At 48.5% G+C, this 17,018-nt stretch overlaps 1 protein-coding gene across 3 annotated transcripts in view; it reads right to left on the reverse strand.

The window, feature by feature from the left end:
- Window positions 1–17,018, reverse strand: part of RNF220 (ring finger protein 220) — a 250,936-nt gene that overhangs the window by 35,420 nt on the left and 198,498 nt on the right. For all 3 annotated transcript variants that reach the window (XM_008067663.2, XM_008067664.2, XM_021717408.1), the window contains one exon: window positions 2,745–2,877. In XM_008067663.2, the coding sequence (XP_008065854.1) occupies window positions 2,745–2,877 (133 nt within the window). The remainder of the gene's footprint in view (window positions 1–2,744; window positions 2,878–17,018) is intronic.

Consider the following 17,018-nt stretch of genomic DNA (forward strand, 5'->3'; position numbering starts at 1 on the left):
GCATGGATGTAGGGGGTGCTGGGTCTGGCCGGGACGTGAGGGGCACAGATTCAGGGGACGCAAGACATGGCCGTGAGGGCCATGGAGCTCTGGGCGGGGAAATGGACATGGGGGTTAGGGTGTGGAAGTAGGGGTGCTCTGAGAGGATATGGGAGATGAAGGCTTGTACAGGGTCTCGAGTGGGGGTGTGGAACGAGGAAGGCTGCTGTCAGGAGCGGATGGCCCGGGCGGTGCAGGTGTGGAGTCCCGGGGACTTAGGGTTTCCCACTGTAGTGTGGCCCCCACTGAGGAAGCAGAAAGAGAAGTCGGGGTCCCCATTCTCCAGACCCTTAGGGGCACACTGCTTTTATAAAGTTGTGCATCTGTTGCCTCTATTTTCCCATCCACTGGGAGCAAATTACACAGAATGTCTCCTGGACAGCCAAAGTATGGAACTCAGCAGCAGGAGGATTTTTTTCTTTTCACTTCTTGTGTCTGGCAGGACAGGCCTAGGTGTGTCTGTGGGAGGTGGGGATGGGAGGTGGTTAAGAGCATGGGCACTGGAGTCAGACCGGTTGGGTTTGAAGCCTATCTTCACCATTTACTAGCTGTGCAACCTTAGACAAGTCGTTTTAACCCCTCTGCACCTCAATTTCTTCATCTGTGAAGTAGAGGTAATAATCATCACCTACCTCAGAGCGTTGTTGTGAGAATTAAATAAATTAATGCAATGTAAGGAACTTGGCACATAGTGAGTGTTCTACAAGGACCATTATCATTATCATTAGTATAGTCTTCTGTGTCCACAAATTCTTTGATACTCTTCCCTTTAAGAGGTAGAGGGTATAGAGCTTAATTCTCCTCCCCGAGCATGGGCTGGACTTGGCAACTTGATTCTAATGAAAAGAATAGAATATAGCAGAAGCAATAGTGTGTGACTTCCTAGACTAGATCATACAAAGCTTCCTCCTTATTCCCCTCATGGATCACATGCTCTGCGGGAAGTCAGCTGCCAGGTCCTAGGGAAACTCAAGTTGCCCTATGGAGAGACTCACATATGAAGGAACTGAGGCCTCCTGCCAACAGCTATGTGAGCGAGCCACCTTAGAAATAGATCCTGCAGTCCCAGGAACACCTTCAGATGACTGTAGCCTTCATTGACATCTTCACTACAGTCTGATGAGAGACTTCCAGCCAGTAGCCACAACTACCCACAACCACCCAGCTAAGCTGTTCTTGAATTAATGACCCACAGAAACTGAGATAATACATGTTTGTTGTTTTAAGTCACTAGGTTTTAGGGTAATTTGTAATACAGCAGTAGATGACGAAATACTTCTTCCTTCAAAATTCAGCTCAGGCTCACCTCCCTAAGGAAGCCTTCTCTGCTTTGTGCTGGGTTTGGTGTCTTCTTGACACTCCCCGACTCCAGTTTTTCCCATATAGTAGTTTCCATCCTTTAGAGTTTGTATAGCATGGCTCTCCTTAATCTTATGCTGTGAACTACCAAGGGCAAGGACCCTTTCTAATTTGCTGCTGGATCTCCTGCACCTTGCATGTGGGATTAGGTGAGGAGGCAGAAAGAAGGAAGATCAGTCAAGTCTGATGACTTGAACCGAATAAGGGGTGGGACTGGGAGAAGTGGGGTGGGCTGATCCCCTTGTGGTACATTGTATTTTCCAAAGATGGTTGTAACTGTATCTCCCATCCCACATACCCTTCTACAATATGACCTTGCCATTCCTCCCATCAAAAGGGAGATGTATGGTCTCTCCCCTTGAATTCTGGGTGGGCTATTACTGCCTTGAACAGTAGAGTACAGTGGAATGACATTAGGTGACTTTGAGGCTAGGTTATAAAAGGTGATCCAGCTTCCATCTCGTTGGCTGGAATATTTGTTCTTAGAGCCCAAAGCTGCCATGTAAGAAGTCCAAACACCCTGAGGCGGCCAAGCTATGAGGAAGCCCAGGCCACATGGGGAAGCCACATGTAGGTGCTTTGGTTTCAGCTCCAGCTGAGGTCTCAGCTGACACAGCGTCAATCACCATGTGAGTAAAGGATCCTTCAGATGATCCCAACTCCCAACCACTGAATCTTCTCAGGTGAGGCCCAGACATCCTGGAGCAGACACAAGCCATCCTTTCTGTGCCCTATCTCAATTCCTGACCCCACAGATTCCATGAGCATAGTGAAATGGTTGCTTTAAACTGCTAAGATTTTAGGTAATTTGTCATCTCCTCTGCTCCTTTCAATAACCTGGCTTCTCCAGCATAGACAAGGGAGGAAGTCTGGGGGTGAGTTGTGGTGAGACAGTGGGGAACACACCTGAGCACATTCTCAAGATTTCCCCCTTTCAAACATGGAGAGTCTTAGAGAAGGTAGTGCTCACTCCCCTGGATGGTAGGACCAGGTTGTCCTTCTGAAGGGGCTGCCAGTCCTAGGACCTGCTTCTTTTCTCCTGCTCGGAGGCTCAATATGGTGGTGCTGGGCTGTGATGATGGCTTGTCCCCTGTTAAGCTCCTCTTATGCTCTTTTGAGGCTGGGGCCTGAGGAGTCACTCTCCTCCCACCTCCAAAAATAGAGCAAGAAGAGAAAGGCAGCACCGTTCAGTGGAAGGATCTGAGGATTGAGAGTGGGGAATGGCAGCAGGGTCTCATCTTCTCCCTAGAGGCAGGAGTGTGACTCCGGTGGCTACTTGTGGAACCTGATGACCAGAACTCTGAGTGGACTCCTCCAGCAGGCAGGCTCCCCAGCAGGTGGCTTACCTTGAGGGCAGTTGGGCCAGCTGTTCCAATTCCTGCTCCATGTGCTCCTGCAACTCACTGGGCCTCAGCAAGACCTGGCAGATGGGGCAGATTGGGGCCTGGCTGTCAAACAACGCTGCTGCTTTCTTCTTACCTGGTGATGGAAGAACAGATAGATACATAAGCTGGGCTAGACTGTAGAGGAATACCCAGTGTCCCAGGCCTCCAACCCAAGTCTGCTGCTGCCCCCCTGGGCTCTTGGCCTAGAAGAGGGAAACTGCAGGTCTCGGAGCCCATGAACATCAAGCCTCTTTGGCAGCTCCAAAGCCTGTGGCCACCAGTGGTGCCTGATCAGCCAGCTGCCCCTCTCAGAGATCTCCTGGGGCACAGTCAATGCTCTGTACAATTAAATCTTGATTCCTCCATTTCACAGGTGTTTCGTCATGCCACCACCCAGAATATTCAGTGTCCCCCCCCCTTCTTTCCTCACTGCTTTCACATTCCCCAGATCTAGAAAAGAAAGAAAAGAGAGAGGGAAAGGGGATTCATTTCTGCAGTAATTCAACAGGCATTCTCTGATGTATACTCTGAACAAGGCCCTCACAGTCAGGTCGGACAGACTGAAAAGGACCAGGTGACTTCCAGGGTAGCATTCTCTCCCAGTTCTTCACTTTCCCCAAGGTTCTATCCTTAGTTTCTGCTCTTCTCATTTGCTTGCCAGATGATCATTCATTATTTTTTTGTTTTTTGTTTTGAGTTGGAGTCTCACTCTGTCGCCCAGAGCCCAGACTGGAGTGCAGTGGCCGCTCCCGGCCACCGAAGCCTCGACCTGCTGGGCTCCGGCGATCCTTCCGCCTCAGCCTTCCAAGTAGCTGGAATTACAGTCATGCGCTACCACGCCCGGCTGATTTGGATGATCATTCTTACAGTCACAATTCCTACCTGTGTTCTGTTGACTGCAGAATATGCATCTCTATCCCAGATCCCTCCTGTATTCTCCAGACCCCTGTGTCTAACAATAACGGACTTCAATGTCTGCATGTTCTATAAGAAACTGAAACTCAACAAACCTTCATTCACCTGGTCACCCAAGCCAGTGACCTCAGCCTCACCTAGGTTGCTTCCCTTGCCACACCACCCCTTCCACATTCACTTAACCACCAAGTCCCATCTATTCTGCTTCTTCAATATTCTTAGAATCTATATTCTCCCTGATCAGGACTCAAGACCTCTCACTTAGATAGCCTCATTGACCTCTTATGAGTCCCATTGGTCTCTCTTCCTCCAAAATAACGTTCAAATTGTGCACCCCCAATATATGAGTACATTGGGGGCTGACTGGGAGCCTGAGCTCTATTCCCACCTCTGTTCCTGATGGTAAACAGAGCATTTTATTCCCCTTAAACCCCTTCCCTTTTCACTCTCCCCACCCAGAGCTCTCATGCTGCTGCTTACAGGTGTGGGGCTGAGGAGTTCTTTTAATCTAGAATCATCCCTGCCTATCCATGGATACTCTAATTGTAAAAAGGACTTTGGCTTGAGCCAGATCTCCTCCCTTCTTCTTCTTCCTACTGGTGTCTGGAGAAGTTAACAAATCAGATTTCAGAGAGATAAAGGCCATGCCAGTGATGAGCAAGATGTTCATCTGGGCAGGGTTGCCAGTTCAATATAGGATGTCCAGTTCAATTTGAGTTTCAGATAAACAATGAATAGTTTTTTTGTATAAGAATGTCCTAAATATTACATGGGCTATATACATAACCTAAAATTTATTTGTTGTTTTTCTAAAGTTTAAATTTACCTGGCTGTCCTGTATTTTTATATGCTTAATCTAGACCCCTATACCCGAGGGAGTTTTCAGTTCAGGCTAAACACAAAACTCACCTCCGTTTAACACAAGACTAAGGATGATTACAACTCCCCTGGAAACCCAGATGGAGTCATCTGAGGGCTCAAAGGAAGGAGCAATTCATTTTGGGTATGTGTTTTATGAAGTGGAAAAAGAGAAGGCTTACTCAAAGAAGTGAAATGTAAGTTTCACCTTAGAACTATACCAGAAAGAGTACGGGGGCCAATGAGTAAGTTAATGAATACGTTGTGAGTTCCTTGTGGGCAGGAGTCATTTCTTATAGATCTTTATATTCACAGACACTTTATAGCAGGCCTGGCATAGACTAGATGCTCAATGATGAAGCAAGAAAGAGGAAAAGAGGAAGGAGAAGACGAAAGGTGGGAACGAAAAGCCGATTATCCTAAAAGCCAGACAACCTTTACAGAGCAGGCTGGGACAGCAGCTGGGAGGCTTTGTGTGTGCCAGGGTGGGTAGGAATGGCTCCAAGCTGTGTGACTAGGTCTTTGAGAAAGGGAAAAAGTCCTACTCATCATGTGTCTTGGTGGCTGTGCCTCAGATACTCAGGGGACAGCTGAGTAAAAGAGGCAGATGTGGTCCTGGTCTGGGAGGCAGGAGATAGAGTCCAGTCTCGTTCTGCCCTTAACTTCATTAAGCCAGAGCATCTCAGAGGTGAATAAGATCCTAGAAATTTTCTGGGCCATTTTTTTTTCTATTTTTTTCTTTATTTTCCAGATTGGGAAACTGAGGCTCAGAACTGGACATGGACCCTAGTGTTTGAATTTTGGCCTCATTGCTCCATTTATTTATTTATTCAGCAATAATTATTTAACAATTATTTGATGTCAGGTATTAAACTGGAACTCAAAGATAAACAAAACACATTCTTGGCCTCAAGGAAACCTCAGATTAGTGGGAAAGTCAAAAAAGAAAGTCAGTGACTCCAGACAGTGCAGGTAAAAACTATGAGGGAGGTATGACCAGGTACTGTGTGTGTGAGGGAGGGAGGTGGGAAGGCTCCAGGAGGGTTGGTAGGATCTGTGGGGGAGGTAACACTCAACAGGAGGCATGGAGGATGAAGAGGGGGAAGTTGACAAGATTGTTGGAACAGATTGTTGAGGCAGGATGTCGGGTATAAAGGAGGAAATGGTAAAGAGAGGAGAGTGAAGAAAAGAAAGAGGCAGACCCAGGACATGGAGTCTGAACTGAGGTAGAAATATCAGGGGTTCAGCCCCCTTTATCCTGGGACACCAAGTCTGACTCTTAGGGCTTCCTGGAGTCCAGGATCCTCTTTCCAAGCCTGGGGACCAGACATCAGCATTCCCATATGCCCCTGCTCAGTTCATCTGCTTTGCTGCCGGAAGAATATTCTACTTTTCTGAGCTTGGCCTCAGTTTCCCTATCAGGACAATGGGCCCTCTTCCTGTTTCCCAGCTTGAGGAATAGCACAGAGATCAGCAGAGGGATCCTGCAGCCTACGCCCTCCATCCCACCCCATTTTCTCAGGGGTGAGAGTGGCAGGTGTCAGCATGGCCACAGGCCCTCCGCATCCCCTCCCCCGCTGTGTTTCCTATAATTTTATATTGAGACCTGTGGTCATGACGTGGGTTTTACTGCACTAACGACATGGCCTGCCCAGGTTTAATGACAAAATCCATACTCTGGCCCTGGGCCTGCTCCTCGTTTGCATAATTCCCAGAATACAGCTCCCTGAAGCTTTTGACCTAGGCCATTACAGTGGTCATAAAATGGGCCATAAAACCGCTGGGGATGGCCAAGAGGAGGGGGCTGTAGTCTTGCTGGGGTGGAAATGAAGCCCTCAACCCCCTACTCTTCCTAGGCTTGGGAGGAGGCATCCTCTGGCTCTTCCTCTCCACAGTTCCCAGAATCTGGGAGTCCATCTTGGGCCGGCAAGGCCCCTGGAAATCCTTAGTCCAGCTGCCCATTTGATGTAGGAATCCCTTCTCCAATACCACTGACAGTATCCCAGGTAGGCAGACTGAGCCCACCCGTGGCAGGCTGTCAGAAAGCATCTTCTCCTGGAGTATCATTTCTCCTGCCCATGACGTCCCTGCCCCGCCCCCAACAGCTGGCCAAGCCCTTTTGCCACAGGTGGGTCTAAGTCTCACAGGCCTAGGTTGAATCCTACCCCTCTTCAGGAGGCCTAGCTCCTTAGGAAGGTCAGGAGCCAGGCTGAGCAGCATAGTGGGGAGATGCAGGAAGCACGAGGGAATGGGGACAGGGACTGGGATGGGCTGTCAGTGCTAAAGATGATGAATGGGGGAGGTGAGGTGGGAGGCCCTGTGTTATCGGCAGTGATGGCGGGTGCGGGCGCTCGCCGTTCCTGCTAATCCCCGGGCGCTGCCTCAGCCCTTGCACTGATAACGAGGAAATGGGACTGACAACAATTTTTAGCTGAGAGATTCTTCACCAAAATGCCAGGCGGCCGGAGGTCTGACAGCGCCTGATTGAGTGTGTGAGTGCGTGGGGGGAACGCCCGCAGCCCCCTCCCCTCCCATGCAAAGATGGATCGCTCATTCCGCCTCCCGTCCACATTCATTACCGCACCTCCCTCCCCACCATTCCAGCGCAGAGTGCCTGCCACCTCCACTTCTCTGCCTGCTGCAAGTATCCCCTCAAGCAGGAGGAGAGCAGGGAGGGGAGGGGCCCTGACCCTACCCTCTGCCTTACACAGGGCAACTCCAGCTCAAAGAGCAGAGAGGTGACTGCAGAGGCAGGGACCAAGAACCAAGACCATCAGGTCCTAGCCTGGAGATTCCCTAGTTGTATGACCTCCAGGAGGTCCCTTTTCCTTGTTGAGCTGCTAGAGTACCTCCCCCTCTAGACAACAGGGAGGCAACAAGGAGTAACTGTAGGCTGTGAAGAGGGTAGGCCGGCTGAATGGAGAGGAGTGGTCAAGCCAAGGCACCCTCTTCCTAGCCTGGGCCTGGCTGCAGCCAGTGCAGCCCTCAAGCCTTGGAACAGGTCTCTGGTACCCGAGGTCCTAGATCAGCCCTCTGCTGCCCCCCTCTGTTGGGAATTGCTGACCACCGGGAACAAGAAACTCAAGGGCTGGCACAGGGTGCTTCTGCTCTGCCATCTTCCATAGTGAAGCTGAGTGCAGCACTGGAGGCTGAGGGTCTCATTCATGGGAAATCCCACCTCTCCTTGACCATTAGCCCATGTCTAGCCTTGGAACTCCCCACCGTATGGTTGCCTCTCTGGTTTGGCCTGTTTTTGTTCCGATTCTGTTGCATGAGGGTTCCATTCTTGCCTCTTTGCTTGTCCAAGCAGCAAATCCCATTTCTATCATCTTTTCTCTAAACACCACAAAAGGCATGACTTGACTGCCTGGTGTCCGACTAGGGATGGGGAAGGTTGAAATGAGGGTGAAAGCTGGGTGCAGTGGCTCATGTTTGTAATCCCAGCACTTTGGGAGGTGGAAGCGACTTGCCCAGCCCAGGCAACTTGGTGAAACCTCGTCTCTATAATAAATAAATAAATAAATAAATAAATAAATAAAGTTAGCTGGGTGTGGTGGTATGCGCCTGTGGTCCCAGCTACTTGGAAGGCTGAGGTGGAAGGATTGCTTGAGCCCAACAGGTTGAGGCTGCAGTGGCCGTGAGCGTGCCACTGCACTCCAGCCTGGGTGGGAGAGTAAGACTCCAACTCAAAAAAAAAAAAAAAAGAAATGAGGGTGAGGATGACTTTAATGACAGAGGGCAATGCAGGCTGAGACTTTTAAGGGTACGTGTGTGGGTATATATGTGTGTTTGTGTGGACACACATGTGTCCCGCCCCCACTCCCACAATGGAAGGGCTTTCATCTCCTAGTGACCAAGACACAGAAAAGCACTTCAAGCAGCATTAAATGGAGTGCCTCTTACTAGCTGTGTGACCTTGGGCAAATCACTTAATACTTCTGAACTTCATTTTTCCTTGTGAAATAGGGATAAGATTATTGTGAAGATCCAATGAAGTTAGGCACTATGGGCTGGGCATGGTGGCTCAAGCCTATAATCCTAGCACTTTGGGAGGCCAAGGTGAGGGAATTGCTTGAGTCCACAGGTTCGAGAATAGCCTGGGCAGCTTTGCGAGACTTCATCTCTACAATAAATCAAAAAATTAGCCGGGCGTGGTTGCATGCGCCTATAGTTCTGGCTACTTGGAAGGCTGAGATGGAAGGATTGCCTGAGCCCAGCAGGTCGACGCTGGGGTGACTATGAGTGTGCCACTGTACTCCAGCCTGGGTGACGGAGTAAGACTCCAACTCAAAAAAAAAAAAAAAGGAAAAGATAAAGAAATCAGGGCTGTGTACAAGTGAGGAGGCATTACTGTCTTCAGTGATACTAGCACGGGTTTGTTGTTTGCACCTACACCTGTCCCCTCCTGATACCAGCCTTGCCTGGCTCTGTATCTGGCCTTCTCTGCTATAATCAAGATCTTTTGCTACTCGATAGGTATCCTGGTCCAGGTCCCTCTGGTATCTGTGCAGTTCCTCCTTCTTATCCATTCATGCCCATATATTTATTTATGTTTGTATGTCAATGTATCCATCTGTCCATTCATCCATCTATTTATCCATTAACAATAGTAACGACCTATCGAGTATTGTTAGGCTGCAGGTTAATACTTCACATATTTTATTTCATTTAATCCTTACAACAGTCTCATGAAATAGGTATTATTATCTCTATCACACTTATGAGGAAAGTGGGGCTTAGAACACTGCAGTGACAGAGCTATCAAGTTCAGAGCATAGATTTAAATCTAGGCCTGTCTGACTCCAAAGTTGAACAATATCCAACTACCTACCTACCTGTCCACTCATCTAGCTAATAATTCAATACTATTCCACGGATGTCTACTAGATGCCCACTATGTCTGCTGTAGTATGGATGCCAGACCACCAAGAATATGACAGACACAATCTCTGCCCTCAGGGAGCTTAGGACCTAACTATGGATAGAGACATTAAGCAATTGTCTCCAGAGTGTGTCTTAGAAAAATAAAAGTAGACGGAACTATGGGAGTATATCATCTGGTCTGGAAGATGAAGAAGTGACATTCAGCAAAGACTGAAGGATGAGTGGAAACTTATGAGGCAATGATTGCTCTAGACAGAAAACAGCATGTTTGGGGGTACAGAAGGAGAGAGAGCCTAAGTGAGGAATTGAGGAACGTCCAGTGTGGCTGGAGCAGAGAGAGCAAGGGGCAGAATGTTGAGCCATGACGAAAGAGAGGCCACATCCTGGAGGACTTTTAAACTACATTAATTATTTTGGCTACTTTTTAAAAGTGTACAATGAGAAGCCATCAGAGGGTTTTAAGCAGAGGAATGACACATCAGACTTGCATTTAAAAAAGATCATTCTAACTGTAAAATAGCCAATGGTCTAAGGAGGGGCAAGAACAAATGCAGGAAGACTGTACGGAAGGTTATCTCACTAACTCAGGTGAAAGACGATGGTGACGCGCTCTAGCACGATTAAGATGAAAATGAACAGCAGCAGATGAGTTAGACATGGGGTTAAAGGATGGAAAGGAATTAAGGATGACTCCAAGGATTCTGGTTTGAGCAATTTCTAGGTGGTAGACCATTTACTGACTTACAGAACAGGGGGCAGAACAGCAGACTTGGTAAGGAAGAAAATGAATTCTATCTTGGATATACTTGGTTGGAGAAACTGTTAGAACCTCATGTGAAAATGCTGATCCAGAGCTAGAATTATAGTCCTGAGAGACACTGACATATAGATAAGAACTGAAGTTCAGCCAGGCTCAGTGGCTCAGCCTGTAATCCTGTACTTTGGGAGGCTGAGGTGCGTGGATTGCCTGAGCCCGCAGGTTCGAGACCCGCCTGGGCAACTTAGTGAGCCTTCGTCTCTACAATAAATCAAAAATTAGCTGGGCGTGGTAGCGTGCGCCTGTAGTTCCAGCTACTTGGAAGGCTGAGGTGGAAGGATCGCCGGAGCCCAGCAGGTCGAGGCTGCGGTGGCCAGGAGCGGCCACTGCACTCAGTCTAGGGGACAGAGTGAGACTACGACTCAAAAAAAAAAGAACTGAAGTTCGCCACTGTACCCTCTGTGCCTAGAACAATGTCTGGCATATGGTAAATAATCAATAAAGATTTTTTGAATGAATAAGTAAATGAATGAAGTTCAGAGTGGGTGAGATCACCTAGGGAGAGAGCATATACTGAAAAGAGTCTGGAACAGAATTGATTAACAATTAGAGGAAATTTAAGTCATCAAGGACTAAGAAGGAATAGCTAGGAGGTAGGATGAAAACAGGGAAAGTGTGATGTTACTGAAGCCAAGAAAGGAAGAGTTTCAAGGAAGTGGAGGAGTGTTACCAATAGGGTCAAATGCTGCTGAGAGGTCAAGAACATAAGGCGTCAAAAGTGTCCCATCTACTCACTGTACCCGTAGTACAACCATCTACCCTCTGCTTCATCCACCCATCATCCATCCAAACCACCTAATTACTCATCCACTCTCTCTTCTCACTCATTTCCTTCTGCCTTCCCCTCTTTCCAGAAGACCATGATTGGCGTCTCTGCTGAGCATGGGACAGGAAGAGTTAACATGCTGACAGACGGCATTTTTTACCTTCAGTCAATATGAACAAGGCCCCAAGACTATGATTCCAAACATCTGGATTTCATCAATATGTGATCTGTCATCGTATATTGGCATTCCCCAGTCTCCGCGCCAGAGCAATGCGGCTGGTTTTATTAATACGTCAAATACATTATCCGTGTAATACACTTGTCTGGCTGGGGCCTCCCGCTGGGGCGGGGCGGCGGATTTGAATGTATGATGAATCAGTTTGCATTACATGTTCGTAAGTCATCATTTGTCAGGATTAATAGGCATCCCTGGTCGAGGAGGTGGGGGTGGGGTGGACGGGGGAGAGATGGTGTGTTTAGCTGTGGCCCATACTTTTCTCCAGTGCCCAGGGATGCCCTGAAAACAACTGTGCACTCTCTTGCCCAGACCCCAGGGTAGTGGCTGGTACTCAAAGTGGCAGAGATAACATTTTCAGTTGTTCCAGGGTCTGTTCCAGTTGTACAGGCCTATTTGTCTCTGCTTTGGGCTTGCCAAACAACCCAAAAGGGGGCCAGTTGTACAAGCTGGCTAGTTCTTCCTCATCCTTTAGGATTCAACCTAGGGTTCTTTCTCCCGGGTAGCCTTCCCTGACTCCCCCGGACTGTATCAGTTACCTCCTCTGTGTTCCCATAGCCTCTTGTGCTACTTCTGACACAGTACTTGTCACAGTGTTGTTATTACCTTTATGTGTCTATCACTCCCTTTAGATTGTAAATTTATTGAGGTCAAAAAATAACTTGTTTCCTTATATAACCCCATCATCTAGCAGAGGGCATAGCCTGAAATGAGAAAATACTCATAGTAATAGTAATCAATACATATTCATGTAATTAATGAATACATGATTATTGACCTTGCTAAATCCCCAAAGACGCAGTCATCCACTGGGAGACACCATGGGAGTTTTCTCTGATTCCCGTCATGACTCTGGCCTTGTCTGGTCAGTGCTCTGTATGCTTTTCTTCACCTGCTTCTCTTCCTTCCATAAGACTTGTACAGACCCCCTCGCACAGCATCAGCTTCCTCACATGACACAAAAACAGTTAGACATACACAGACGTGACACATTTATGTCCACAAGACTTTGCCATCTTCCCTTCTCCCTCTACTCTACCTGCAGAAGCTCAGGTGGGCCCTGCCCATTCCACATGGCTTCCTGCAAGTTCCAGGTACAAGAGTCTAGCTGGTGCCCTGGCCTCTATTTACTGTCTTTAGCAAAAGAGGGGACCTAGATTGAACCAGACATGGCTCCTAGGTGGCTAGTGGCAAACATCTGCAGGATAGCTAGGTGAAGTCAGCCCATGGACAAGCTTAGGCTCAGACTTGGGCTCGAACTGGAGCCAAAGGCTGCAGGCCAAGGCACAGTCAAGCTTCCTGAGCCTTGGTCATAGGACCTAAACTCTTGGCCCTATGAACCTTTGCTCCAGCCAAGGGCACCAACCAAAGGTTCTTCAGGGGCCACAGCTATTCCATGCCCCTGACCTTGGCTATTCTAAACATAACTACAGCCACTCTCTGGTGGAGCTATTACTCAGTTCCCCTCCTCCTTTAGCTAATAACTTCCAGACAGCTCCCTGTGCTGGGCCGGACCAGTGGTGGGTGGGGCAGGTGGGGCCTCCCAGAGTTCTCTGGGATTAGGCTTTACAGTCTGCAGTAAAGGGCCCAATTCAGGAAAATATCCACATACAGACCTGCACACACATCCTCTCAAGTGTCTGGACACACACATATACAGGTTGGCATTGGCACACACAAGTGCTCACACGGTGTGGGCATTTTTACCCATCCAGATAAACACACCTGAGCAGCTATGCGTATATTCAGATGTAGACGGTGTATACCTGTATATTCTCCCCAGCATGCCCACACACCTCACTCTCCCCCAGTGCCTTCCTTGCTGTGGAGCCAAAATTCTAACTGTACTGTTTAAAGTAAAGTAACTTCAAGTGTGCTTTACCCCCTGCTGGCTCTGACTATGGGCTTATAAAAATGAAGTGGGAACCTCCACAGCTGTGGGCAATAAATCCTGAGCCGCCAAGAAGGGCAGTGTTACCTGCTTTCTAGGCTGATGGGTGGACTGTGGGGCACTGATTACAAGTGCCTGCAGGGCTGGATGGGCAATGGGCCAGCTGCCTGGCCTCAGGCCCTTCTTACTAGCTCATCCCAGGCCAGCTGCCTCCCTCCGACCTGTGAGATCAAGAGTCCCAGAGCCCCAGGGAGAGAGCAAGGACTAGGAGAGCAGCAGAGGGAGGTAGAGGAAGAGAAGGGCCTGAGTGGGGAGAGCGAGCAGACAGCCACGTGCTGCTAAAGCTGAGGGGAGCCCTCGCATCTGGAGATCAATTAGCATCAATTACTGACTTCATTTAATTGTCGTCCAAGATGAATTTGTCATTTTTAGCTGGGAATTAATGGGAGACCTTCACCTCTCCCTGGCAGCAGCAGCGGAGCCAACAACGGTCACCTCAGCCTCCCAGGAGTTCTGAATCGTGCTTGGGGCTGGGGCCAGGCTGGGGCCGGCAGCTAGTGGGGCTTCTGCTCCCTGGGCAAGCTCTGGCCTGCCCCAGGCCCAGCCAGCCTGGCCCACTATAGCTGAGGGCCAAGGTGGAGGCCGTGGGTCCTGTGTAGCAGTTCTTTGCAGCCTCTGGCTTCAGCCAGAAATTAATTTGCTGGGCTGAGCATGTTTACCTTTTCCCAGCAAAGGCGAGACAGTAAACAGCGGACCGGCGGCTGAAATTGAATTGATAACTGCATCAACGTGCCAGATAACGCCTAAAATAATACGCCGATAAGGAAATTCGATTTGATTTGCTGCTGCGCATCAGATTGGCCCCATCTGTAGCTGCCTGTAATCATTTTCAATTGCGTTGGGAAACCTTATTTGTCCTTAAATATTTCTGTCATTTTTCATTGCTGGCGACAGATCCTTGGGCAGGTGGCAGGGGTGCACTGCCTCCGTGGGCGCAAGGCGGCGGCCCGAGGAGGAGGGGTGGTGTGGACTCGGAGGGAAGGAGGCAGGGAGCAGGCAGCCGGGCGGTGACAGCTGTTCCTCCAATCAATCACGCTGTCGACAGGGAGGGACGACTGGCTGGCAGAAATTGAGTTTGCCTCACAGGGGACGATTGAGCAAATTAATAGCCCATTAGCCAAGCAGTGACCTGAGAAATGAAGGTGCAGGGGTTCCTGCTCACTCAGGCCGGCTGGGGTGGGGCAGGGCAGGGGAAGGGTCTGGGGAGGGGAGAACTAAGGAGGGGTGTAGGAAGAGGAGAGGTGGATGGATGAGTGGGGTGGGCAGTATACGTGTGAAGTGGAACAGGGAGCCAGTAGTACAGGAGAAGAGACTTCAAGCTGGAGGAAGAAGGCTAGAGACACAGACTCCTGGGAGAGATGTGGAGGACAGAGGGAGGCGGTAGAGGTGGCTCCAACTTTCATCTCTCTACCGCCTTCCCATCATGACTGCTGGGACTGAGTACCGTGCCGATAAACTCCTCTCTGTCCACAATCTCTAGATAATCCCTTTACTTCCTCTCTTTGCTTTCCTGGAACCCTGGCATATCCCCTGGAGACACCACTTCCTCACCATCCTCTCCAGGCAGGCTGTTTATTCTCCCAAACCCCATGCTCCTCAGGCCAGGAGGTGGGGTCAGTGTCTTCCAGTCCTTTCTCCTCCATCCTATGGACTCTCAGATCAAGTGCCATCCTGCATCCCACCTCATCACTGTTATCTACCATTCTCCACACTCGTGGAGGACTTTGACACTCACCTCTCTCCCCCAAGCCTGTGGCTTTCCTGACCTCCTGAGATCCTGTTATTTTTTCCTGTACTCTACCTCCTCCTAGAGGACCTTGTCAACAACCTAAACTGCTCTGTGATAGAACCTTCTCTCCCCAAGCCTTCTCAAGGCCTTGCACTCATTAAACTTGCTTTTCTCTCTACTATTCTCCCAGCTCCCAAGCCACTCATGGATGCTAGCCTGGACCCCTCAGTGTATCCTTTCAACACCCTCTTGCCAACACACTCAATGTCTTACTTCCTTTGCCTTCTGCACAATCCAACTATTCTCCTTTTTGTCTCAGACATGCAGGCGGCTAAGTGCAGCTGGGGAAAATCACAAAACCACGCAGATATGTGCCAATAAAAATTCACAGTTTCCAATCTCAGCACTACTAAGCCGTCCTTTTATGTGCTGTTGGTCAGTTCTGCCTCCCCTTTCCCACAGAGACAATTCAATAATATTTTACCATCTTGAGCCCCCTCCCCATTTTGTGTATCCCCTTCTTAACTAGGTGGCCTTGCTTCTTCCTTCACTCAGAATTTTAGTCCTTAAAACATGAATTTCATCAACTTCCAGATCCACACTCATCTCCTTTCTTCCTGCAGTTTCTGTGGAAAAGGCACCATCCTCCTGCTTTAGCTTAATCACTTCTAGGCTTAGAATCCCATTCCTGCCTATGTCCCCTGGCAACACTGTTGGATTCCCCCTCTCTATTGCATCCTCTCCTTTCCTTCCTTGGGCTTCCCTCCATTAGCCTATAAGTTCCTGAGTTTCTCCTCCACATGACAGCAGTATCAGCCACATGTATCTCTCTTTCATATGACACCCTTTGACTAATTCCCTTTTCTTCTTCCCTTCTCACCTAAGATGCTCCAAAGACTCTTGCTTGCTGTCCATACTCTTTCTCTTCTAACCACTTCTTAACTCATTGCAGTCTGTTTCATTCCCACCATTCTATGGAAACTGCTCTCAATCAGGTCCTTGATGATCATCATTCACCAATTACAATGGATGCTCCAGTTATATTTATTTATTTATTCTATAATATTTATTGCGTGTCTTCCATGTAAAAAGCCCTATACCAGGGTGTAGGGATACAACGAGATCTAGGTCCTTAGGGAGGTCACATTCCAGATGCAATAAAACACATATACAAACTTTTAAGATTGCAATTTTGCAAAAAAGACGTCAATAGTGCTATGGGAGTTCATAATATGGAGATTTGCCTCATCCAAGAAATCCAGACAGGCTTGCCTGAGGAAGAGGCACAAGCTGCAATGTGACAGATGAGCAGGCATCGTAGAGATGAGGAGGAAGGGAAGTGATAGCACTGATCAAACACTCTGTGCCAAGCACTATACTATTTTATTTCCATTTTATAAATGAAGTAACAGAGGAAAAGAGAAGTTTCTAACTTGCCCGTGGTTACGAGGTAAGTGGTGGTGTTGGACTTTCATACCAGAGCCCCATGCATGCTCTTAACCACTCTACTGCCTCTGAAGGTAGTTATTGCCCTTGATGTCATTTGCTTCTCTCTCTCTGCACACTCTATGTGATCTCTACTGTGGTTTTATGCCCTCAGTCCACACCTCCAATCTGAGCAGTGTACCACACTGTGTGGAAGATTCCCTGCTTGGATGCCACACAGGCTCTTCCCACTCAAGATGCCTGAGTCAGGACTTATCTTCCTCTACACATGCTCTCCTCCTGCTTTTTCTGTTTGGGTGAGTGGTCTATCCACAGACTTTGCTGAATCGACAGTTTTGACTCTTACTCTTTACTCAGGCCCCTACATCCAGGAAATCAACACCTTAGCTCTTTTGACTTCTTAAGTACTCATCAGCATGGTCTTCTTTTCTCCATTGCCCTAGTACAGGCATCCTTACCTCAGCCTTTACTCTCACGTCTCCTAATAGTAGCTCTCTCCCCTCTAATTCATTTCCATCCCTACAGGTAGAAGGATTTTCCTAAAACACACAAATTAGATTCTATCATTCAGCCACTATGACTCTTCCCTGGCTCCCAAAGCAACCCCATGATTTATTTTATTTTATTTTATTTT

The sequence above is a fragment of the Carlito syrichta genome, unplaced genomic scaffold (genome assembly GCF_000164805.1).
Source record: "Carlito syrichta isolate Samal-C Ts95f unplaced genomic scaffold, Tarsius_syrichta-2.0.1 Scaffold309730, whole genome shotgun sequence".
Lineage (NCBI taxonomy): Eukaryota > Metazoa > Chordata > Mammalia > Primates > Tarsiidae > Carlito > Carlito syrichta.